This window comes from Fusarium mangiferae, assembly GCF_900044065.1.
Source record: "Fusarium mangiferae strain MRC7560 genome assembly, contig: FMAN_scaffold015, whole genome shotgun sequence".
In the NCBI taxonomy this organism is placed as follows: domain Eukaryota; kingdom Fungi; phylum Ascomycota; class Sordariomycetes; order Hypocreales; family Nectriaceae; genus Fusarium; species Fusarium mangiferae.
Genome location: NW_024573935.1, coordinates 443,381 through 468,982, shown reverse-complemented (window position 1 = coordinate 468,982; position 25,602 = coordinate 443,381). Strand labels below are relative to the sequence as shown.

General features: G+C 48.9%; 6 protein-coding genes and 2 non-coding genes across 8 annotated transcripts; 3 read left to right on the top strand and 5 right to left on the bottom strand.

Moving 5' to 3' along the window:
* Window positions 1-107: 107 nt before the first annotated feature.
* Window positions 108-843, bottom strand: FMAN_12734 (uncharacterized protein; the record flags this gene model as incomplete). Its single annotated transcript, XM_041823210.1, has 2 exons — window positions 108-358; window positions 414-843. The coding sequence occupies 2 exons, from the start codon at window positions 841-843 to the stop codon at window positions 108-110; spliced, it is 681 nt and encodes a 226-aa protein (XP_041688814.1).
* A 1,850-nt stretch (window positions 844-2,693) lies between these two features.
* FMAN_12733 (uncharacterized protein) lies at window positions 2,694-4,866 on the top strand (the record flags this gene model as incomplete). The annotated part of the gene is made up of 4 exons (XM_041823209.1): window positions 2,694-2,904; window positions 2,949-3,227; window positions 3,291-4,567; window positions 4,621-4,866. The coding sequence occupies 4 exons, from the start codon at window positions 2,694-2,696 to the stop codon at window positions 4,864-4,866; spliced, it is 2,013 nt and encodes a 670-aa protein (XP_041688813.1).
* A 1,503-nt stretch (window positions 4,867-6,369) lies between these two features.
* On the top strand, window positions 6,370-6,453 carry tRNA. The gene is given in 2 exon segments: window positions 6,370-6,407; window positions 6,418-6,453. It is a non-coding gene; the product is annotated as a tRNA-Lys (tRNA).
* Window positions 6,454-7,250: 797 nt separating this feature from the next.
* tRNA lies at window positions 7,251-7,375 on the bottom strand. Its single transcript has 2 exons — window positions 7,340-7,375; window positions 7,251-7,308 (listed from the first exon to the last, which is right to left on the bottom strand). It is a non-coding gene; the product is annotated as a tRNA-Arg (tRNA).
* A 2,259-nt stretch (window positions 7,376-9,634) lies between these two features.
* FMAN_12732 (uncharacterized protein) lies at window positions 9,635-11,532 on the bottom strand (the record flags this gene model as incomplete). The annotated part of the gene is made up of 2 exons (XM_041823208.1): window positions 9,635-11,337; window positions 11,394-11,532. The coding sequence occupies 2 exons, from the start codon at window positions 11,530-11,532 to the stop codon at window positions 9,635-9,637; spliced, it is 1,842 nt and encodes a 613-aa protein (XP_041688812.1).
* Window positions 11,533-17,025: 5,493 nt separating this feature from the next.
* On the bottom strand, window positions 17,026-18,710 carry FMAN_12731 (uncharacterized protein; the record flags this gene model as incomplete). Its single annotated transcript, XM_041823207.1, has 2 exons — window positions 17,026-18,476; window positions 18,533-18,710. The coding sequence occupies 2 exons, from the start codon at window positions 18,708-18,710 to the stop codon at window positions 17,026-17,028; spliced, it is 1,629 nt and encodes a 542-aa protein (XP_041688811.1).
* Window positions 18,711-22,055: 3,345 nt separating this feature from the next.
* FMAN_12730 (uncharacterized protein) lies at window positions 22,056-23,692 on the bottom strand (the record flags this gene model as incomplete). Its single annotated transcript, XM_041823206.1, has 2 exons — window positions 22,056-23,001; window positions 23,058-23,692. The coding sequence occupies 2 exons, from the start codon at window positions 23,690-23,692 to the stop codon at window positions 22,056-22,058; spliced, it is 1,581 nt and encodes a 526-aa protein (XP_041688810.1).
* A 1,033-nt stretch (window positions 23,693-24,725) lies between these two features.
* FMAN_12729 (uncharacterized protein) lies at window positions 24,726-25,307 on the top strand (the record flags this gene model as incomplete). Its single annotated transcript, XM_041823205.1, has 1 exon — window positions 24,726-25,307. One exon carries the CDS (start codon window positions 24,726-24,728, stop codon window positions 25,305-25,307), a length of 582 nt encoding a protein of 193 aa, XP_041688809.1.
* Between the last annotated feature and the right edge of the window lie 295 nt (window positions 25,308-25,602).

Below are 25,602 nucleotides of genomic sequence, written 5' to 3'. Positions count from 1 at the left end.
CACCAACAAATGACAGGGCCAGCCACTGAACGTCTCTCGGCTTCTTTGAGCAGGGAAGTCGTTGATGTGTAGTCGATGATGGTCGATGATACAGGAGTTGCTCGCCATCACTTCTTGGCCTTCTTTCTCAAGTAAAATGTCTCGTAAAGCTCATCTACCCCAAAGTAACTCATACTCTGGCTCTTCTCCTCAAGAAGTTCAAAGCCGTGCTTCAAATAGAGACCAAGAGCTCGTCGGCCCATGGCCACGATTATGACATCGATCCCCAGCTTCTTGGCTTCTTTGAGACCTGAGTTGACAAGTAAACTTGCTAGTCCCTTTTGCTGATGATCTGGATGGACGCAGAGGTAGTGTAATTCTATTCGGCGTTAATTTTAACCAAGTTGGTGCGACATTCTCTTGGTGATTCTTACCCATGTCCATTTCCTGTTTGTGCTTCTCTCTCCAACCGTCGATATGATCATCCAACTTATCGTTATCCTCGCGTGGGTTCCAGTCGGTTTCGGCATGACGCTTTGCAAAAGCTTCCTTCTGTTCATCGCTCACGTCCGGCGTTTGCGCTTCAAGCCAAGCGTCTTTGTGAGACTCGGGGAGGATCCACCGTGCATATCCGACAATGTCTCCAGTTTCGAGGTGAACTATCTTTTGATGCCTCCGAACTTCTCGTTTGGTGAGCAAGTTCTTGGGACTTCGATCTGCAATACTCTGGATCAATGATTCACGAGTTCTGTCAGTCCATGATAATCTCCACCATGCTTCTTCAAAGAAGGCTGAAACCTGACTCTGCGCAATTTGTAGACCATCCTCCACGCGGCAAGGTGACTGAAGCTGATAGCCCGACATTACTAGAGTTCTCAACCTGCGACAACAGGAGAAAGTTCGAAGAATGATCAGTAGTAAGAGGGCCACGTAGTCCGAGGAGGAATCCAAAGACCTTTTGTTTAGTCCGATCCTGCAAGCCCTTGTCGATGGCGCAAGGGTGTACAGCGTTATCTCATTGGAGTTGGCCTTTATCCAACATGCTTCTAAACCACCAAGACGATGCTACCATGATGTCCAAGGTACCCTGAAAAAGCAGTGGCTTCAGTGAGACAAATGCAAGCACATGAGCAGTACAGAAGGTCTGAGGCCGAAGCCAGATCTCTAATTGGAAGAGTGCAAAGGGGCAATGCCTTTTGTCTCTGTTTCGACTACTGATGACCGCTGCCGAATACATTAGTGGGGTATGAAGCTGCCTGGACCAAAAGTTTACTGATCAGCCAAACCCCCGGTAACGCAATTGGTCAGCGTGAGGTGAAGCATATGCGGATACAAGACCAGCGATGGTAGATACGTTGAATCCGAGCCGAGTGAGGGCAAGTTCGCTTTTTGTTCGCTCTAGAGGATAACAAAACCCGCCGAAAGCCCTTGGTGGGGATCGGTGATTTTCGGTTGTAAGCCACCCCATTGTTTTTCCTTACCCGGGGGCACTCTTGTCATTTTGATGTTGCCATACATCCTATTTTTCTGCACCAACGAGCATCCTCGCTCAGAATTCTTATTGACAAGTATCTGTAATGTAATCAATTCTTCATCTGGCCTAGAGTAATCAGTGTCGACAGCCTTCCAACGATAGCCTCACGACACACAGCACGATGGATCCCATAATGAAAGGAGAAAGAGACCCAAATCCCAACGTGGATCAGTTTTTACAGCATCATGTATATTCCATGTGCTTGGCGAAAATGTCGTCGCATTAAACATCATCACTTCACTACAGTAACGTGCAGCAATCTGGTTTGCATGGGTCCTCATTGCCGGCCTTATTCGCCGTGGCACACATATGTATGTATATGCAGAACCACCAGGCATGCGCCTACCTATCGGCATAATTGCCGACTTTTAACTTGGGTACTAAGGTAATCAATAATCGGCCCTCGCAATAGCTAGAAGGTTCCCAATACTAAAGAACCCAAAGTTATATGGGAACTATGGATAAGGGAAGGTCAAACTTTGCTCGGTTCCTACTTAAGTTATGGCGAGTACGACTTCACGAACCTGCAGGAAGCTTCAATCTTAGTCCTTTTTTCTTGCATCTGGCGCCAGTCTTGTTGGGAAATCCGGTTTTCTTTTAATAAGGTCGTTGTGATGGCTAGACATGTCTGAATAGTTATATTATCCGCCCTGCTGTTGCCAGATGTGTTTCGGAACAGATAGAACAAATACATGTGTTCAGATTTAAATCCCCAAATTCTAAAAGCTACAGGTAGTTTGTATTCAGTTCAAGACGCTTGCGTGACTTTTGTCAGAAGCTCACAGGTATTCAATTGTGGCCAACCAGTAATGATCATTACCAATGCTTGGGAATATGTGCTATCTTAAAGTATGTAGTGGTAATCACTTAGAGGCGCTTGAGTCACGATGATTTATACCCAATGGAAAGAACCCGTTAGTTACCATATACCTAGGTACCGTAATGATTCACTCACGATGATACCTTCCTCAGTGACTCTTAGGTCAAAAATGCAGCAAGCACCTGCCGCTCATCAGGTTCCGAATTCCAACCTTCCCTTCCTCATCTCCTCCACCTCTTCCTCTCTCATCATCCATCAACATCTTCTCGCCTGTGGTCAGCCGTCTTTCAATTGGACTTCGTTGATCGCCCTTTCATCGCTCAATCTTTTGCTACTCTACAGCCCAGCGACCCTATCGGCATGGCTTCGCAGGGCTCAAGCTCCGCCCCTCCCAGAGACGTCTACGCCTGTGAGGTAACCCAAGACTGGGATCCTCGTGCCCTCAAGGCGAGGCTTCCTCGTGGACTCACTCCAGCTTTGAAGGTCCAGAAAGGCGACAATGTCTGGGCTTTCAACATCAACCAGGGATATGGCTACATCCATCTACCTACTGGAGATACGCACCTCAGAGGTAACTCCGCCATTCCTACCTTTAGATCTTCTGCTAATGATCAGGCTGGGTACCTCTTAACATCTTGAAGAAGGGCGCGATAAAAGTTGAAGAACTACCCATCGAATTGCCTGCAGAAGTCCGTAACTTCAGATCTACCGCACCCCAGGGCACTCAGACCAAGTCTGACGCGAGCGTTCTGCTGAAAACACTTCGAACACTTTGGAACAATATTCAGAGCGAGCAGCCTCTCATCAAGGAAGTGATTTCCGGCATGAATGAACAGAGTCAGTCGATTTTCTTCCACAGAAACGCAAGTCAATACGGTGATGTCGTCTACAATTGTAAGTCTGATCTCTTCCCTCCTCCCTCTCCCTCAGCCAGAGACTGACTGTATTGTCACCCAGGTATCACCAAAAAGGCCCGTGAAATCATGGACAAAGGCAACTTTTCCATCGAAGAACTGAAGACTCTACCACCGGTCTCAAGCACCTATCCCAAGCAGGCCGGGGTTTATATCATCATCTACGAGGACTTTGGTGGCCGTCAATCTGGAAATACCACCTATATCATAGCCATTTATATCGGCCAGACTGTCCAGTTTCAGAAGCGCAAGGACGCGCATACCAGAAATGCCACAACCAAGAACTCCGTGCAATACAACCTCGCCAGAAAGGCCAATAAGATGGTAATGATACCTCTCTTATTGCAAACGGCAACCAGTGTACCACCTGGTTTCCTCGACATTGCAGAATTCTCTATGGTCTGCCTTTTTCGAAGCTGGTATGCAGCTTTGTTCCAACCCCGCGACCCTGAGCTCCTCGGAGCCTATACTATCGATCACGAAGGGTGCTTGGTCTTCTCTCGCTTAATGCGACAAGTTTCTACTGAGACGGGCTGGAACATCGCTCCCACTTATGGCCTAAATTGGAACACTCCAGTTCTCAAACACCCTAAGTTCGACCTTCCGTGGGTTGCGTGGCACGAACCGGAATTGGATCTTTACAAGTACCGCACACGCCGAACTCTCTGGAAGAATGCGGGCGAAGTCAATGTATGCTGGTACGGAACTGAACGCCTACAGATCCCTCTGGAAGTTGCCCACGATGCTGGTCTAGTGGACGGCGGCCAGTCAGTTCATCTTGAGGTCGAGATCCGCAAGAGAGGTGATGAATATCTCACTCACCCTTTCCGTTACGTCCGTTTCCCACCACAGATAGGAAGAAATCCAGAGCTTGAGAAGCTCAGATCCCTCGCTATCAAGATCCAGTGGCTTCCTGCTGGCAAAACGAAATGGAAGGAGTACTACATCGAAAGATCTCGACTCTGGCAGGCTCTCAGCAAGACAAATGATGTATTGCGCATCTACCGCTTGGGTCTTATGGTACTCTGTGATGTTGAGAAAATCAGCTACACGGGAGCTCCAGCCTGGATTCACTCTCTCTCTCCAACAGAGATCCAGTTCCTGCGATATGACCATCTTGGGCAGAAGAGAGTAGTGGAGACAGTCCAGCGCAAAGTACTTCCTTGGCCAGCTGACAACACCATGGCCCTGAATACCCAGAGACTCAACCAGTTGTTTCCTCGCCAGTCATTCCCCGACACTGTCATTGGGGCAAAGCCTCCACCGGGATTTTTCACCAACAACCGCAAGTCGTGCGACATGTGCCTTTCACAACGGACTGTGAGTTTCAATTACCAGCTGCTCATGACTTGGTAAACTAACATACTACATAGACCACTGCCTGCAAGTATGATCCTACTGACAACTCATGCCAGTGTTGTAGACCTTTGAACCGTCCTTGTACTTGGTCTAGAGCAGGACAAGACGTCATGGATCTATTTGTTCATGGCCAGAGCCTGGAGGAACTTGGTATCGCAGTAAACCTTTCCCGAGACGTGGGTTCAATGATCGGTCCACTGGAGGAGGCACCCTTCGATCCTGATATCGAAGGTATGGAGCATGGAGATCCGCAGGGCTGACTGACGAACAGAGTTGGCTGTGGCTGCTGGCTACGCTTTGAAGAAGCCGACAGTGTCGGACTTGGCCACGGGCTTTTGTTTTTATCTGCAATTATCGCTCTTGATTTCTGTGGTTGGGAGAATCAACGGCTGTGAGCACGGCTGCGTTACTTTTCTCTCAATGCTGTCGTTCATTATTGCTATTTTCTGCTTGCAAGACGCTGAAGGACATCACCGTGGGACTTTGCTATGAAGCTAAAGCTGAAGCTCTTTAATTCTTTACTGTCATTACCGCTTAACTTGCTTAACTTTCTAGCTTATTTCAATCATTATCAGGTGTTTATCTATTCTGATTTGCTTTTAAGTTGAGTACGTCCAGCCCATTTAACGTAGAGTGACTCCTACAGGACGGTGACATTGAGGACTGTGCTACATGCCTTTCTTATGCCTCCTGTATTTAACTTAATGTAGACAGGCGGGAGATCTATTCCTCTAGAACAGCTCCCTCTGCTTCTTACTGGTTATTACATTTGGCTCCTCGTAGTAAAGTAGCAAAGGTCATCATCAGCCCAAAGAGAGAGACAGAGGATCACAACATGCATGCATTTACATTTATCTGCCATTCATCTATCAGGCGTGTAATCTAGATTCGATAATCCAGTGATGTGCAACTTGAACATATGTGTTATATTTGCACAGTTCCAGCCATTTGGCAAAAACGTGTTTCCCAATCTCATGCCCGCATTCGAGGGAGTGGAGGCCCAGGGCGGGTAGAGTCTGTGGTCAAGCTTCCAACGTCAACTAGGCTGGATCTAGCCGATGGACATATAAGCACGCCCATGGGGATAACAGTTTTCTTCTTGAATAGCTGTCCTTCGCGACTACTGACGCGTATTGAATGCATTACGGAGTGTCATAAAATTCTCACTTTAGATCTTTGCTGGCCAATTGAACATAAACTGAACCACCCCCTTTGATGCGATGCTTCGGTACAGGGAGATCAACCAATCCGACACGGAGCACGTTAACGAGTACTGTAGCAACAAATAAACGAGTTTGTAATCGCAGGGAACTATTTGCATGACCCTCACCTTTCGTGGGTGACTGCTGCTAATTTCACACCAGCATCAGCGGTTCTCATCGCAAGCTGCGTAGTAAGTAGTTGTCGCGTGGCACATGCGCAGCAACGTAGTGTGCATCATGGCTTGCCCATGGTTACTGGTCCATAACGACTGTGTTACATTTTGCGGTCCTTGTGGTCAGGATAGAGGCAGTGATAGCTAGGCTGAATACAAGGCGGTGTTTCATGAGCCTGATGGCTACTACTCAAATGTTTGTTCCAATGAATTAAGCATTACAGTCAAGAAAATTGGTTAGTGTGAGACTTTTGATCTGAGAGCTAGGAGCTCAAGGTTATCTGTCGACAGCTTGAAGTAACGAGGAGAGGAAGCTGCAATGCTCTACGCACGTGCCGCAGTTGCGAATAGATTCAGAATTATGGTACCTCTGCTCAACAAATCAGCATCCCGATTGACGCAATTGGTTAGCGTGTCAGACTTTTAGGTAACTGAGATCTGAAAGTTATGGGTTCGAGTCCCATATCGGGAGATTTTTTAGATTTTTCTGATATTTTTTACTTGTTCTTCTCATCAAGGAGAATCGATTGCGATATTTTTCATGTCAATCCGATGCGTTTTGATGGAGTTACAAGGGTATCGCGTTTGGAGAAAATATAGAGTGGGTGGGGCAACGCTGGCCGCTGGGTCCACTTATTGTTTCGGGCCACGTGACAGCGTGAATGTCCAACACTCTGAGGTGGAAGAGACTCTAGATGATAAGTCAGGGAACATAGTGGTATTAATGGAGGGTTTATCTAACATTCTCAGCCGCTGGCGATAACAGATGGGGCAGTTGGCGCATTAATAAGTACCAGTTTTCTCTTTGTCAACATACTTCTGTGGGGTTGTTAATTGAAGTTCCGAGACACTTTTAGTAAATGCCTGGGAATTTATCAGTCTGTAATTTATATCACTTAATCAAGGGGAGAAATTACCTGGAATATTATCAAGCTCATGCTGCATTTACAAGTTATCGCAGACACATTCAAGGCTCCTCTACAGTAGAATGCCGAACCGGCTGTCCGTTCCGGCGCCGGGGATCCACTTCGCTTTTATGCCGTGCCGAACCCGGCACACAAGATCGATTTGAGATCAGAAACTCACATCGTGGAACCAGCGGTGTCAGGAGCCATAATTGTAGAGCTTGGGAGTTCCGCTTATGCTCGGCTCAGGCCTCAAAAAAAATATAAGGCGCCAACCGGTGATATCACAGTCTGGCTCTGGTTTTTGGCGTCAACCACCATTCAAATCTCAGAACAAAGAACTTGCAAAAATAGAATAGCTTCATAGCAGCTACTGGTTTCGATCCAGTGACCTCCGGGTTATGAGCCCGGCTGGGATATGTTAGTATTCTGTCGTTAAGTTATATTGTGGAGCAGAAACATACCGCGCTTCCACTGCGCCAAGCTGCTTTGCTTAAGCTTTATTGGTAAAAGGCTTTGTTTTGAATCAATATATGTAGGCACTACATCCACCTCAGTCCAGCCCCACGAACAAACACAACACGTCTTTGTGGCAGACTTTATCGTTTATTGGGCTATCTTCCCATATGTCATGTTTCTAGAAAACTGTACAGCGTTCTGCCTGTCTGCATCGTGATCTACATTGCATGGATGATCACTTGCCTTTGTGTTCCTATCCACAACATCCCTCAACGACGACGACGGTGTAACTCGGTCACCAATTCCCCAACATGATCCCATTTGACATGGAGCTTCGTCTTTAAATTTTGCTTAAAGCCTCAAGCCTCCTTTTACATAACTTTAGCTCTTCTCACGATAAATGCTTCATGGCAGACTCCCATTACCATTCAACTATGACCACACTTTCGTTCTACCTGGACCCTGTATGTTCTCAGACCTTTTCACCAATCTATGGACTACCATTTTCTCATATTGTGACCTCTGGTATCGCTGGAGGCTTCCTTTCTCACTCCAACCAACACCGGTTGGACTTCAAGGATTGTGATGCCCAACCAGCGAGTCCAAAAACGACATCTCCCACAGAATAATGTACTGCATTTTCACCCTTTCATTATTTCTCCATGAATGCAGCTTACGATTCATCCACAGAGTTCATGGTCACAAATGCTGTCCTCTGCTGAGCCATGTCTCGTGGCTGCTGTGACTCACAGCCAAAACCGTAAACCTGCCACCTCACAAACCCTCCAGAAAAGACATACTTTTTAGTGACGAAATCATCTGTGGCTTCTCTTCGTTGTCATTAATCTGTGACTTGACTGTCAATTGCTCAGTTGTTTCCATGGTGCTCCCGCCTCGCTAATACCTTGACCCTGGCAACTGTCACTCAGCCAGTACATCATCATTTCTAAAACAGACTTTATGCGTAAGATACTCGTGGATTTTGGAACCTCAATTCCTTCCTCTGGGTGTATCATTTTCCTTATCGGTGCAGCTTTGGCTCTCCATCATCTTCACGAGAACTTCGTGAGATTCATGGGAGGATAGAACTTCTGATATCAAGCTAGCATTATGGACATAACTCACCTAAGTTCAACTAAACTTACCTAAGCTTTTCAGCCTTTAGGATAGAGATCCTAAGTTTTCTTGCCGCTCGTAGAGGAGCATCATGCAGTCAGTAGCTTCGAGGGGATGATCACCACAGGGGAATAGATAACATGCAGGGGCTATCACCAAGCTCGAGTTCATCAAGCTTCGGCTTGTAGTGGACGTTCCATTCGCCCCTTCACGCGGAATATCCCAAGCCATACGTATCTTGGACAGAGATACGACCGAGATCTGCTTCCCAAGTCGATGGTGCTTCGTTGTAGGAAGCGGCATCCAGTGGTGTTTCAGCCGATTAGATCTCACCACATCTCGATGTATAAAGGTCTGTCATGTTGAGAATGCCACATCGAACCGGGTTGCTGTCGATCGCAATTCTCGATTCAGTTACCCCAGGACACGTGTGTCCTGGACAGTAGCAGATTCAACGAGGCATGGCTGCAAGATCAAACCAACACAACACATGAGCTACAGCAAAGGAAAAGCATTGCCATTCACGCAAGATAGCGGGATATTGTTTGGTTGTCCGGTCGGTCAATACAGAGGCTTCACTTGGGCAAAGGGCACAAAAGATAATCTTCAAGATTCTATTAATTCATATATCTCGCTGACATGCTTCCTTCCCTATCTATTCATATGTATCCCGCCAGAGCAAATATCCTCAATTGCTTGCTGGCCTCACACAAGGGTATCTGCCTATCCCGGTATAGTAATCCACGCATAAAACCGCCCGAAAGATGCAACATTCAACAGAGAGAAAACAAAAACATGCTGCAGTCAAACAATTCTGTGCCCTATGCAGCGTTCCATGACTTTGGTTTCCCGTCTCATCTCATTCCATCCTTCTTCAACACCGTGGTATCTCAAAGCAAACAAATGACTAACAATGACACTCAAGAAAAGACGAAAAAAGGAAATAGGTATGTGGTTGCCCTGGTATATCCAGGGCAGACAAAAAGGAAATGTGTAACAAGAGAAAGTTCGTCAGATAGTGGAGGATGGGTATCCTGTCGTTATGTTCCTCGTCCTCCTCTTCAGGGGTGATTATTAGTACAGATATATGGTAATGCAGAGTTTGAGAAAAAGAGAATAAATGAAATCATAATGCTCAAAGAATGCTTTTCCGTTCCGAGATTAAAAAACGCCTTATAGTCTCATGTCCCCGTCATCCAAGTAAAATGTCGTGGGTGAGCCGAACTGTTGCTGCTGAGCCTGGGGCATGAAGCCAGGGTTCGATGTGTACCCTTGTTGAGGATGGCCCATTCGCATTGGCAGTTCGTAGCCCGCTGGCATAGACGTGGGAATCATGTCGGCATACATGGCTGGCACAGGAGGGACAGCCTCGTGCTCGGAAGCAGGGCTTCCATACACGCTTGTCTTCTTCTTGGGACGCAGGTTCTCAAGGCTTAATCGCTTGCCCCAAGACCCAGGTCGCTTGGAAGGAATAGGTGTAGCAGGACGAGCAGCTACAGGTTGTTGAGGAGGCATGTAGACGTTGGACATGACAGTGTCTTGTTGAGGGAAGTGCTGTTGCATGCCAGTCATGTCCCATTGCTGCTGAGGAAGCTCTTGACCAGGCAGGATGTAAGTCATGGAAGCATCAGCAAAGGTGTTCATCTGGTCAGGAGCAAACTTGGGTGCGTCCACTGGCCAGACATGCTCGTTAGGAATGGGGAACGGTGTTCCAGGATGAGGGCCAGCAGTGAGATCATCGTGAACCATAGGCTCAGGAAGACCGTCCATTGGTGTCGTGGGTCGAGTCTCCTGCTTGATGCGTCGGGCAGGGAACGAAGGTGCCTCCGGTGTTTGAGGAGCCTGCTTCGTCACAGTGACCATCGGTGTATTGGTCTCACTGGTCTCGGCCGTCGAGGATTGAGCACCATCAGCGTGGCCAACAGTGTCCATCAAGCATTGAGATCGGAAGGGCAGAGAGAACTGCAGGTCAATCTCGCTTGGTGGTGGTGTAGTAGGGTTGGTGAAAGGCGATGTGCCCAGGATGAATGCAAGACGCACAAGTGTTGAGATATCCTCACCAAGATGACGGGCCTCAAGCATACGCTTGAGATCACCGGAGGAGCGAGGGCGCCATGTGAGTTGCATTCTCTTCTCCTTGGGCCAGATGCAAGTCTTGAAAACAGACTTGACCTTGGACTGACGCATGAGATTGTGGACTTGAACCTTGTACTCCCAGTTGTTCACATCAAAGCCATCCTCAAAGTGCTTAGCGATGTGCTCAAAGTACTTGTCGCGGCTGGCAGAAGCCTGGTCGTTGGAAGAAGCCTCAAAGACACGGTCCTTGCAGCTGGCGAACCCACAACCAAAGACGACCTGGGGGCACAGCTCTGTCTTCGCAGTGCTGTTAGGGAGGGCGTCCATGCGGTGTGTTTCCTTGGCGTGAGTGCTGTAGGCTCGCTCAGTAGCGAAAGAGAGATGGCAGCCCTTGGTCTTGCAAAGCCAAGTCACATCAGCACCATGGAAATTGTAAAGATGCTTCTTGAAATCACTTTTCCTGCCGAAACCAACGGGGTTGTTGTCGAGGAAGCACATGGGGCACTGGTATTTCTTTGAGGTTGGTGTGACATGCCGGGGCGACGGGTGAGAGGTGACATCGCATGAAGGGATGGGTGACTGCATGAGATTGGGCGAGTCGAGCCATGTGCGATCGGCAACTTTACCGATCTCACCGTCGTGAATCGAGGGGACGTCGCCTGCGTTATCCTGCCATGTTGATTGGGTTCGAATCGAGGCCGCATCGGATCGTGCATGAGAAGCCTCAGAACTGCTCCATGCGAGTGAGGGAGCGCTGGTGTTGCTGAGGAGTGTTGATGCTGAGAACGTAGAGGCTCGGGCTGTTAATTGTTAGCAGGGCTTACATTGAATTGTGTGTGTGGCGGAAATCACTCACATCCAGCACCCAGACCGCTAAGAGCGCATACGAGACTTGAGACGCCGTAGCGACGGGTAAGCCCCAAGAGGATCTGCTGGTCCTCTTCGGACAGAGGCCTCACTTGGTCCTCTTGAACTGGAAAGGGAAACATGTTCATGTTGTGATTGAAGAGTGCTCGAGACTCGGTCGACGGTGCGATAACGCGCACTCAGCGCTTGAGTGACTTATCAACAGTGGCTCGAACAGAAGCGCAGCGGCTTGTGTCGAGGTCGATGTCAGCAATAGGAAACAGTCGCCGATGATGTGACTATCATCAAGTTGGAGTCGGCGAAGTCGAGTCGACAGTCGAGTCTGTAAGACGTCGTGAAGGCCTGGTGATACCAAGGAGCGTCGATAAGTTGAGTTAACGTCCGGCGATGATAGATCAGCAAACACGGTCCGAATCGAGTCGAGTCGTGTGAGTGAGTGAGTGCGAAACGAGGGGAAATCGACAGCCCGCGACGATTGGTGTTTGGTAGTTTAGTCGTTGAGTCGTAAACTGGGAACGCTGTGGAATGTGATGCGATAGTTGCAAGTCTGTGGGTATGTATGTATGTGATTAAAGCAGAGAAGAGCAGAGCAGATCAATTAATGTAAGCGTGAAGAATAGACGAGACACGACGAGACACGCAAGGGTCCTTGTTTGAAGATGGGGGAGGCAGACATAAAAGTATGGGTAGGCCAGGCAATAGAGAGGGTCAAGTCAGTCAGTGTCAGTCAATGTCAGTCAGAAGAGGGAGAGTAGAGCAGATGGATGAAGTGTAGGTAGGCAGTAGCAGTAGTAGGGCAGGGGAGAGAGAGACTAGAGACTAGAGAGAGGCAGAGGCAGAGGCAGAGACAGGACAGAAGAGGGAAAGTCCTTCTAGAAGCTTTCTTCGAATCCCTGGACTTGGGTGAGACATTACAACGGGCTTGCCGGAGTGATCGCTCACTGTCGACCCACGCTCGACTTATCCATGTCCTGGCTAGTCTGAGGGCTAGTGACTCCGTCAGCCAGGGGGCCCCCTGCTCATCACCAAGGCCGTTTCAGGAACGTCATTCGCTCAGAGAAACTCTGTTTTTTGCAGGAGACGGAGAATCAAGTGACGTGCCTGTCGATGATGTACTTTTTGGGAGTTTCACATGAGATGTGATCAACAGGGACCCAGAAATGCTCCTTTGACATGATACCTACTCGACGCTGTAGGCTCTGCACTCAACTATACTCCCAACAGTGGCTTTTAAGCCATTCAGGCGTGCCTTACTAAATCCTCAATAGCCCGATCAACTTGGTCCTCGCTCTTTTTGGGTGTGCTAAAGTGACCACTGCCCTAGACTAGTATAGTAAGGTCTGTTCTGTTATGGTCAGGCTGGGTAGCAACGGACGGGACTACCAAGTCGAGTCCGACTGAATTGCGACACCCAAGGATGGATGATGGATCCCATTAAAAAAAAATTCGGCTGGAGCTACCGATAAACTCATCTCACCTCTGCAGGCAGTGAATTTTAAAGTGCAGTCAGTGTCTGCTGCGATGCGATGTGCTGTACCCAAAAATATCAAGGGCCTGCGCCAGCAAATTACGTACTTTTGTTCGATATTATTACATTACGTAGACGGGCATGACACGACCTGCTGAAACAGTTCTGCCGTCTTTCTAGAAGAAGCTGCATGCAAGAGAGATTACATGACATTTGCTTTTCAGCGCGATACAACATTGAACACATAGGTACTTACATACTCCGTACATACCATACTTATACGGAGTATTAATTAATGGAGGGCTGGTGATTTCATTCCTGGTGGGCTCCTTTTTCTTGTCTTGTTGTCCTGTGCTTTGAGGTCAGTGAGTTCAATCAATCACATCGACAACCTGATGAACCCTGCTCGACCTCGCTTCGGGTTCGTTTGTTTCTCGAGTCCTTCAAGAGTCCAAGTGCCGTTCAAAACCGTTGACACCTTGAGCAGACTGTGTACTGTATGACCAGAAGTTGTACGTAACTGAATCAAACCCAACTCGAGCACTTGATCACACACAAAGTTTAGTTTAGTTTCGTTAGTCAGAACAACCCTATCGCTACCAATCCCCTAACTAACTAAGGTAACGAGCATACGGATACATAAAACGTGGCTTCCGAGGATCAGTCGCCGTCTCCACTCGACTCTTCAGAGAAGAACAAGACCAAGACAGAGCCAAGACCCCGTAATAGTAAAGCGCATCAGCAATAACGCGGGCCAGCAGACGACCCTGTTTCAGCGGGAAATGACGATGGGCCAATCTCTGGCTTCTGCTGTGAAAGACGGCGTCTGAATGGCCTGCCGAGACTTTACGGTGCGGAGTCTGGAGGGTTGCCTTTTGATCGTATTGGCCTGAGCATGGGGGGGTCATGACACGAGCCTGGTCAGTGTCTAAGCCACTTTGGAGGAGGCGAGCCCCCCTGTAAATGGGATTTTGGTAAGAGGAAAGGGAACCCTCAACGAGCGAGAGAGAGGAGAGGAAGAAAAAAGAGGTCAAAACATTTGATCAGTGTGGATGCTGGCTGGTGTGAGGTGAGTGGTGACATCCAATGCTCGCCCAGCTACGGTGAGAGTCCTTGGCAAGATGACTACTTATTGAATTCACTTTCAACCCATCTCATGATAATGACGATGATTGTCTCTGTACAACCAACGATGGTGCTGCTGCAGCCTCGTTCCCGGTAAATTGAAGAACCCCCGAGAGTCGACAGCAACGCCATTTCCGTGAAACAACAACTCAAAGGAAAAAAGAAAGGAGGCCCCAAAACCTCAAAGCGACAAGTCACTTCACTGAAGACGTTGTGCCGTATCTGGCTGATTAGGGTTTTTTGTTTGTTGGCTTTGCTTTGCTTTGCTTTGCTTTGTTTCATCTCACGTTCTGACCGCTTCCCTGTGGCGTTTGCTTTTTCTTCTCGAAAATTTCTGGACCTTTTTCTGACCCAACGCGACACGAGTGGTGGCTGACTTGCCAGAGCATCAGTGGGTTGAAATTACAATGCGTTGCTTGATGGAGGGACGGATATAGTACTCTTTGGGTAGCTCACTCATGCAACCGATGCGTTTCGGGCACCATGATCAGCACTGTAGATCCTGAGCCATAGCCATTGGATTGGCCCTTGCTTGCTTGTGCTTTTTGCTTGCTCTCACGGTCACGGTTGCCTCGTGATGGTGTACCCTTGTAGGTTTAAGGGCAAAAAGGCTGGGGTAACAGAGAGATGATGTGCTCTGCTGCATTGCATTGATGAATCGCCCACCAACAATTCAATCAATGTTGTGACATGCCTCCTGCAGAACGCGACAGGCCTCTCTCCTCCTTCTGTTCCTGTCGTTTGTGAGGCATCCTATCCTCTATCGGGAACCCTTGCCATTCACCCAAGTCTTCCGATTTGCCCGTGCTGGTGCATCGCTAACCAAGGCATCATGTAACTCATTTATCATGTACCCTAGGGCCTGAAGACTTGTTCAGCTCATATCCCCGCAACCACTAGAGTCCAGACCACTCTGATACCACGCCACGATGGAACGTCATGACTTATGGAGCAAGATCCAACCGTGGAGCATAGCCTCACGAAAGCCTTCGTCGATGATGCTGAATGATGATGAATCAGTCACGCTCACGATCAACATCAACATCAAACTCGAGTGAAGGAAGTGGAGTGAAAGAGGTGAAACCTTCTGTAACGCTCTCCCACATGGTCCATCCGTCCTGTAGATCTTTGTCTAGACCTGGAGGCACAACCTTAACTTACAGAGGGATCGAGTTTGTCCGTCCGTTGGCTGCTTTCCGCCGTGTCCGTGTCGAGCAATCACCTCGACTGGAGGACAGCCAAGTCCACCAGTTCTTATCACAGCATCGCAGTCATTCCCCTTCTTGGTCCGCACTCCACGTGGAGGTTATGCAGGTCCCCTATCTCCAGCATCCCCAAAGAGTTTCACTCGACATCCAACTTACATACATACAGCCTATTGTCCAGAGAACCCCTGTCAGGGATAACCCTCTCAAGCCTCTTCTTACCCTGCCATTGAGCTCAAGGAAACAACGCCAAAAGCTGACAATCTATTTTTGCCTACCTCTAACTCGCCCATGTTCTCGGACGTCAAGCCACAAACTCATGTAAACACATTCTGTGACATTTCGGCATGCACTGTAATCAAGAATTGACACGTCGCCATAAACCTTCTCTGCCGCGGCATCATCTATTCTGGGTTTATCGGGAGAGCCTCCCGCAAGCCCCCCAGGTCCTTATCTCGACCTCGCGGGGATCCTTGTCGTAGAGAGGGCTTAGGCCTCGTCTGTGAAGCTGGTTTCCGTCCGGGCTTTTGACTGTGCTTCAGCCTTCCTGTATATGCCGCTCGCTATTTTTCATCCCAAAGAGCGGCACTGTTCACTTAGTGACTCTGCTTCTTAGCCATTGACACGATGAAATAAGACGCCATGAAACATTTTTAGAAGAGAGCTAGGTGACTCTCTCGGAGTCATGGAGGATTTACTTTGTTAGTTGGTGAGATGTTGTATGCGATGAACGCTATATCACCTCATTTCAGACACATGTCAAACCGCGAGTTCGGTACCTAGATCCAACCAAAGATCCGAATCTCGATACTCATCTTCATACATAAGTTATCAGATGGAGAGAATCTTTCCGCGTAAACTCTATTAACCTCGGGACAACTGGCTCGTAGTCCACGACTCCCATGTCAACGGCTGCTACCCTGTACAACGCCGTCCGTCAGGGAGAACTATGTACAGTTGCATTTTCCCTTAACATTAACTTTCTTGGCAGATCGTATGGCCAAAACAAGACATTCCATGCACTTGTATCTACAGGGAATGTCACTGACGACACAGTCACTCACGGCAGTTGCGGTTGTGACTCTAGCGTCAACACTATGTAACTCACATCTTCTTCCATCACTTCCGCTGACAAGTCGATAGAGGGATACGTGAACCTCGGAATACGCCGTACCTTGCAAACTCTATTGCAATTTGTTTCTACCTTGATCTAGGTTGTCCCTTGTTTCAGAGTTGTTTTGTCAGAAGTGTAATATCGTGATCGACATCTTGCTTAAACTCAGAAGCTTGGAGTTGATATCCGTCGCTCCGAGGCCGACCGGCTACCTCGATTACCACAGGGACATGTCACCGCCTTAGACTGAGAGGAACGTGCAGCGGGGACCTCGCGGATCCGACATTGGCATACCATGTTTGACTGAACGAGTATGGTCCTGACTATAACGGCATCAAAGCATCACGATGATACACATGGCACGGAGCTTATGGTTCACAATAATCACATATGCAGTTGTATCCTGGGAAATAATGCTATTCATTCAAGCAGGGGGGTATCAAATCCAATACACTTAGATGTGTAACCTATCAACCATACCAAACAAACTCCCATACCTTGAACACACTCAAACACAATCCTGGCTTTTGAGCAATAGCAAGCATAATCATGAAATACTTCCAAAGTACTCCCATCCATAAATGACCACAAGAAAACTGGTGCTAGGGGACACGCCATGTCTGCTGTTTCACCGACAGATATATAGACAAAGAAAAAAATAGGGACAGTTGCAAGATCAATATGAAGCGGGCTTCAAACGTCTGCTTTGTTACGTGTATGTTGAGTCAAACCCAAACTGTATGTGTGGGTTCATAGGGTCTGTGGATGTAATACATGCTCCATCAGCAGCGGTCGTAATACCTTGAGGTCCATATGGACCTGAAAAGCTTGGACTTGACATGAATGTAGAGTCCATCATATCAGTATCCTGCATGTCAATGTCCTGCTCTGGGACATTGCCAGCAATAGACTGGAAACTCCGCAAGTCCTCGGCAATGATGCCTCCGCTAGCTTGCTGCATCATCGCAAATTGTTGCTGTTGCCGGGGATCATACATGGGTGCTGAAGCCATGTTGTACTGGAAATGGTGCGGCATAGCTCCAGGAGTTGCCGAACTAACAGGCATGGTGTGGCGCGGAGCCGGAGCGGATCGGCCAGAACGAAGAGGCCCGGGTCTATGGGCATAGGCGCGGCGCTGAGCCATGTATGCCATATTGGGATTTGTGGTTCCACGAGAGATGCGGAATTGGTGCTGGTCCGTACTCGGAGACGGGCCCGAGGGTGGCAGAGGGGGTGCCCGAGACTTGTGTCCCATAATGACCTGGCGGCATTGATCCTTGAGAGGGTTGATGAAGTCTTCGCGATACTCTTTGATCGACGAGGGTTCTGTGCCAAGGGCGATAGCATACTGAACAAGAAGTTGCAGGTCACCGAGATGTCTCGTTTCAAGGCGTTTCCTGAGAATGCCACTGGATTGAGGGTGCCATTGTAACTGACTTCGTTCGTCCTCGCCCCATGAAGTACCCTGCCAGGCACGCACCAGACCAGATTGTCGAAGGAGGTTTCGTATCCTGGCAGAATAAGTCCACTCTCCGCTGTTGGAGCCTTCGTCGAAATGTTTGACCACATGGGCCACAAATTCCTTGAAAATCGTATCGGCTTCGTCATCGTTGGGAGATTCAAAAACTTGAGAGCAGTTCTCAAAACCACAAGCAAAAACAGTTTGAGGACATAGGTTGACCTTGGCTTCATCAAGAGCCATTCGCGAACCACCATGAGCTTGTTTTAAATGGGTTTTGTATGCCGTCTGCCAGTCAAAAACCATGTCGCAACCCTTTTGCCGACAGAACCACTGGGCGTTGGTATTGTGGAAATCTTCAATGTGCCTCTTCAAGTCATTTTTACGGGTACATGTCTTCTGAATGCCCTCTTCTCTGCAAAAGCCACATGTGAAAGAGCCCTTTTGCTTGGGTGCCGGTGTTGACGACTCATTGGATGCTGGTGACGTTTCCTCCTCGTGGGTGATGGAAGGGCGAGCAGCCTGTTTGCGACCAAGAAGCTTGGCAGTGCGGGCGGATACGTTGGAGATGATACTGCCTCGAGTCGATGAGTTGTCGGATGAAAAAGTCCGGATGCTGGCTTTGTCGAAGATGCTTGGGGTTTCCTCGGACTTTACTGAAGAAAAGGTACTTGAAGTAACTACAGAGGCTCCATCGTTGACTGGAAGACACGATGTTAGCGGTGAGGGCGGGAAGTCAAATTAATTAATTACTCACTGGAAATGGAAGACGAATTTGCCTCCTCGTTTATCAATTGAGCAATGCCATCACGACCATAGCGTTGCATCAAATGGCGGATCAGCTGCCGATCAAGAGAAGTATCCTGATTAGACATTTGAGAATGCTGCGAAGCCTGCGACACGCTATCGGCGTCGGACCACGAGTCCGGAGCCATGATGATTGTAGATGATGGAAGAGGAAGAGCAAAGTCAAATCAGGGCTGAAGAGAAGAACTCGCTCCGATTGAATGGGTAGTGGAGTACAGCGATTCAACCCCCAAAGTTAGTGGATCTGGGCTGGTATGGGGCTGGGTCAGGGCTCCCACAGTGAAGATGGAAGCCGATAACGACAGCAACAGAGTGCAGTGAAAGGACAGAAAGAAAAAAGAAACGAGAAGGAATCGGAGTCAGCGGGTATATAGTGGGAATTGGAGACAACAGGAGAATGAGGCAACCAAAAAGAATGACAGATTGTTGAAGCTGCTTCGCGAATGAGAAGCCGTCCCCGGAGACAACAGGGATCAACTGATAGCGGGTGAGATAGCGGTATGCGTACGCGATACAGTTGCTCTGGGGTAAGAGTAAGAGGAAAGATATGAGCGGGGACAGTTGGAGCCAAGAAATGGATGGTCTGTCTGAAACTGAAGGGGGCGACAAGTGGTTATTATTATACTGAAGCGCTTTGAGCATCCAACGATGAGATTAGAGAAGAAGGAGAACAAGAGATAAAATGCTTGTAAAGATGAGGAAAAACCCGCTCGCAGTGACGATCGAAGGAGGGGAACCCAAGTACATAATGAACAAGAGGCATGGCATGGATGGCACCGCCTGGCCCTAAACCCGACTTGGCCCTTGATGTTGGAGAATTACGACAACCCAATAGAATCCAGCCCAAGAAGCAGCCCGGCATGCCATGCCATGCCATGCCTCGACAAGACATATGAGTTTAGGGTGCATGCATGCTAGCTATGCCGCTGGAAATTATTGACCGAGTACTGCAACTACCCGTAGATCAATCCTAAACGACTAATACAATACCTATCCTCGGAATAGCTTCAATCAAGGACGACCCTTGAAACTCAGGGACTAGCCTCGCTCGGCACTCATAACCGTGGAGATCCAGAACGAGGCAAGGGAAGATTGTTCGGATAGATGAACCAAGACACCAGCAAAAGACCACAGAGTTGCAACTCTGTGGAGTTTGCATGGGCTGTGCGCTTGCTATGATCAGAACCTTATGCATCGCTGGGACACAGGGATGTTTCAACGGCGGCGGCATATTACTACCTAACAGATGACGAGAACGACTGCGACAATGACAATGACAGCTAACGAACGTTGGCCTGCCTAGCCGGTCCAGAACATGATCTACCTGCTCCGTACCAACAGCACAACTCGCCGACTCGAGATCGTCATGCGGCATGAGCTGATCATACCTGGCTAGTATGGTTCAGAGTGATATCGACTCAGACTCGGTCCAAGAATATTCACCGCTGCTAGACATCAATCACATCACGACAAGCATCCCTTCCCTTTACCAGCCTCGACTCACAAACACACAAGACCAGAAGGATACCTAATTATCCCACTCGCTCGCCTGCCCAAGCTCTCAATCATAAACGTTGCCGAAATGATCATCTTTACTGGCCAATTTACGACTGCTCGACGTTGCAACTCGACATTTCATGCTCCACCAGAAACGACAAGGAGAAACCGTGGAAACTGATCCGGATCCGCGCCGCGCCGCGCCGGACATGCAACGGCGACTGCACTCTTAGGTGAAAGTATCTCGTGATGGGATCGTCCTTGGCCTGGAGACGAGGAGACATGGTGAGATTCTTGCAGTAGCCCCAGCCTTGGTTGGAAGCATAGACCAATGCTTGGGCCTGTGCTGTGTTAGTGGTTGAAGGGGACAAGTCAAGTTGTGCAGTCCTCAAAATAAAGTAAGAACATAATTTGCAATTAATGCCATGAGGCCTAAGATCTTATCTCAGACATCGTGTTGCAGCACAGTAAGAAACGGAGACATGTTGACCTGTAAGAATGAAATTCGTCGTCTCACAAAGTTCTTTAAGGTGCCCAGGAACGGCGATTATCAACACCCTGGTCAAAGCCGTGTAACCAGTAATAGTTTCGGTAATCAGCCAGTCAGCATCCCGTCGGGCCATTAATCACGACAACTCCAAATCCTCAGATAAGCCAAGCCAAGCCATCCATCCATCTATGATATCAAATAGAAACCGCCACAAACACCACATTTCTCAGTCAATTATGCCACTCATTCCCCTTGCATTATTCTCACGCACAAAAGTTTAAAAGCTTGAAATGGGTCTCAGAGGCTTCATTAGACAATAGCAAATTGTCCAGGAACCAGGTTCTTCTTCTTTGGAATTCCAGTCCTCCCACGTTTACCCTCACTACATCCAGGATCATGTTTCTGATTCGTCCGCCTCAATTTATTCCAGCTCTCCGCCCCCAGATTCCAACTCTTTCGGCTTAATTACCCCATTAAAGAAGCTAGACTGGGATTGTATGACTGGAAGTGCTGACACATCGGAAGATATGATTGTCCAGATCCTCACTACCCTTGCTCATTCTCTAACATCTTTCGGCCTGCTTCCGTGACCGTTGCGCCGGGCTTCAACAGTAATCACAAACAGTCCCAGGCCTGCATTAATTAATCTTATTGCTCCCAGAAAAAGAAAAAAAAAATCATCGACCCGGGGAATCGGGTACCAAGACGCAAGGATCACGATGGCATCAATGTTCTCGCTCGTATCCAGAACCATAGACTCGAAGCGACCCTGTCGATCTTGATTTTCCCAAGGCTCTCTGAGTTCTAAGCATCCATGTCAGGTCTGATTCTGCAACGTCCAAGTTGTCACCCTCTCAATAATTAGAGGAAACTCTAAATACTGTCCCTAAACCCCAACGCCACAACCACGCCGTCACTCTTCATCTTTCTAGACGCCTAAAAACAGACCACCCCTGACCGGAAATTTAGCTTGTCCTCTTCCGTCCAACAGTGCCCTCTTGTCACCGCAAGCCGTGCATTCCGGAAGCGCAATTGTATGCTTCATCCCCTTAAGGTTTCGTTGTCATCTCGGCATTTGCGTGTGATCGCGTCCGGCAATTCAAAGCGTGACATCGCACTCTTTCTCTCCCTTGCCTTGCCCTGTCGGCTTGTCCAGCATATTCGGAGCCTCACATAAGTCCCTCGAATAGGGTAATACTCCCACTTACGGATAATAATTGCCCAAGAGCCCCGGCCAGAACGACGCGTCACATCGGTGATCTGCTCGTACAAGGACTGACCAAGCTCTCGGGCCTCAGGTGGGATATATGCCCAAAAGGCCCCCAAGTGACATTCAATTTCAACATTTTGCAAAATTCTCTTGAACCCTTGACCATGTGTATGATCAGCCGGACCTTTGCTGCCGTTCACTTTATGCTTTTTGTTCCTCGATGCACTATTTACTCCTAATATGCTTATACATATTTATCCGTATTAAGAATACACCTTAAGGCTTCACGCCGTCCTTGACATAGTAGATGGCACTTCCGGTTGCCGGCCGGCTCACCATAACGGCCCCCTTCTTCTGTTCCTCCGTCAAGTTCTTCTTGGAGAAATACTCCCGCTCCAGGGCCTGTGTCACAGCCTCGACCTTATCCGCCGGCACCATGTGCACACTGCAACCTCCCCAACCGGCACCGGTCACACGGGCTCCGTAAGATCCTTCCCGAAGGGAAATGGCACAGATCTCGTCAAGCTCGGGACAGCTGCACTCGTACAAATCCCGACATGATACTTGGGTTTCGTTCAGCAGCGAACCAAGTTCTTTGTTGAACTTGGTTGTGTCGGTAGCGCCTGTGTGGACAGGGTTCTCGAGCAGCTTCATGAAACGAAGAACTCGGTGTGCCTCCCTGAACACATGCAGAGCTCGCTGGCGGAGCTTGAAGCGCTCGGCACGTACTGGGAGCTTGGACATGAAACGCTTCTCGAGATCCTCGACCGTGATGTTCAGAACCTTGGCTACCTCCTCCCGTGTGTATCCCTCCTCCTGTGTCAGGGTCTTCTCAGTGATCTCGATCAATTTCTCTAGCTCCTCCTCCTTGGTCAGGGTCTTGGCAGCGGAGTAATCTGAGCCGCTCTGGTGGTAAAAGAAAGTTTCATGGAAACCTCCGAGACTGACGCCCAGGGGTCCCGCATCCTCGGGGAGTTGTGTGCCGGGTGGATTCAGAACCGCGTTGAGGTAGGATGCAGCGATGCTACACTCGACTACACGAAGGTTGTAGTGGATGGGGCCTGTGACCTGCTTGTTTGATGTGACAAAGGACTGCACGATAACGAATGTGATTTCGGGATTTGTGGGAGGGAAGTGAACTGGCTTAGCCTTGAGGCTTGGACTGAATGAAACGAAGGTAGCGGCACCCTTCTCAGAGAAGACAGAGGCAGCTTGATCCATACTGTTGGGTCAGTGTTAGTGAGATTGCGATCGTTGTTGAAGGTCAATGTTACATACCCTCCCGAGTTAACTCCTACCGCACGCTCGTTCACGATGGCAAGCTCAGTCAGCTCAGTCTTGTCCACCGTCTTCTCACCATTGGCCAACATGATAGCTAGTGAACTCGTGCTGACCACAGCAGCGCTCGAGCTAAGTCCTCCGCCAACAGGTACAGTGCCATCCATAAGCAAATTCATGCTGCATGGTTTGAAATCCTTTCCATACTTCTTCCTCAACAGGTCCAGCACACCCCTTAGACCACTCTTGAAGTAGTTGGTCCACTCCAGCTTGGTCGCGTCGATCGAAACATCCCCCTCAAAGGGGACCTCAAAGTCAGCGGCCTCAAACTTGTCATCCTCAACGTTGGCGATGCGGATGCGAAAGGACTTGGCGTCTTGGGCGGCGGGTGTAGCGGAAACGGCGAGAAGGGTGTCGGCAGTAATGGCCATGGGCAGCACCGAGTAGAGAGAGTAGTCGATGTGCTCCCCAATAATGTTAACTCGTCCAGGGGAGCGAGCGACGAAAGAAGCAGCATGTCCGTAGGTAGACTCAAACTTGCTGAGAAGGTTATTCCATCGTGGACCCTGCTCAGCGAGCGCTGCAGCAGGATAGATGTCGCTCAAGGCGTTGGCAACGGGCACGGTACCGGTCATGATGAAAGTATATGATACGGTGTATCTTTGCGATTGGCTTTCTTGCTTCAGAAGCGACAATTACGAGCTTTTGTACTCGTCGCAAGCTTTATCGCGTGAGAAGCTGTCGTTGCAAGGTTTCTAAAGGCCCCGCTATTGCCCCTCGGGGATCGTGGACCAGCTTTTGATTGATGATATGACGTAGATTTCTACTGCCGCAATTGAGTTTCTGTAGTTTTGCTATTGGAGTTGTCGCAAAGGTCGAGCACCTTATATATGAGAGACTCTATGATCCTCAAATGAGTCAAAAACTTGTGTTTAAGAACAGTCTGAGCTGAAAATTCTCATTAAACACTTTGACATGCTCTCTTCGACCCCTCAGCAACCCCCGAATATATCCCCACCTATCGGCGTACAGCATAAGAGCTTCCCCAGAACGCGTAGCGCAATTGATCGTGTGGTCAAGTTCTCGGCGCTTTAGCGAGCACCGTAACGGCTAAGCTGCGAAACGGAGTGGCTCTGCTGTGGGGTTGGCGGTTCTCTTTGCACAGAGATAGGTGCGGTTGTTAAATGGTCGGTCCGTTATAATAGCTCATCTCATGGATGTTGCTTAGACCAAAGAGCTCATCATGCCGATGCCCGTCGTCTTGAGACACGAGAACTCATGATACGAACAAAACTCCGAAATATTACGATACAAGAGCATAGAATTTTGCAGCAGCCAAAGTCCAGGGTATCTTATCAACTCAATTCCTTCGAGTCACACTATCCATCGAATTTACGCTACAGACGAATGCAAACAATGATGCCAGGCGGGTACGGTCATGATCATGACCAGTTGTTTGGCCATTTGTTTGCAAAACATTTACGGGCAGCTGACAGCCAGTGCCCAAACAATCTGGGCCTGTGCTATACAAACTCCAGCAGCATTCTATCATTTCCATCACGAGTTCGTTTGCCTACCCTGTAAACACGCCTGAGCATCCCTAGGGACTTCACTTCAACAGAGCGTCGGCGGTTCCTACACCAGAGGCGAACGAGAGAAGGTCTCAAGATGAGTTACCCAACCCAACAGCTACAGCCCTTCACGCTGTACATGACGATCTCCGTTCCCGAGGTGCCACCGCATACCATTGCTCATATCTACGACGTCGACTCAAGCAATATCGGGATTGTACATCTTGAAGGCTTAGAAGGGACCCCGCAACATGTTGTAGGCTCCGAGAAGTTCGAATGGGGGATATACTGGCACCGCGAGCTTGGTGATGGGACGTGGTACAGCTTCCGCTTCACCCCTCCCGAGATGTACAAAGGACCGCCAGGACTGTACCAGCCTTGGATCTACAGCCAGGCCACCTTGAAGCAGTCGCCACGCCTTCATCACCACGTCGTCGGACTCATACGAATCATACGCGTCCCCGATGCCATCGGCTCTGGTATCACGGCTTACCTCGACTGGATGGCTCCTCTGATTGCTACCAAGGCGAAGCGCGGTGACCTTTGGGCAATGTCGGTTTGCCTGCGAACGCGAAAATACGTGGCTAGGGAGCGAAAGACGGAGGACAGGGGAGTCGAGAGGTTTGATGCCACTCTCTTCACCGTGGAGGCCGTGCAGTTTGCCTATCGTGAGGTGTAGTACGCCTTGGCTGGACAACTCCCGCGACCTATTTATGTCCCGGACACCGGAGTCGTGAAGGGTCTCTGAGAAGTGAACATGCTCCAAGACCTGGAAGAATTTCGAGCTCTCATGAGCTATGCTGATAGTAAGTTCGAGAAAATACTCGTCGAAAGATCATAAATCTGACTGATTACCAGTCGTTCTTCTACAACCACCACGTGGCCAATTCATAAGAGGATATGCACGGATCGAAAACAGAAGGTCCTGAGCGAGAACACGCAATGGCCAACGATTTTTGGGAGGAATTACAAGG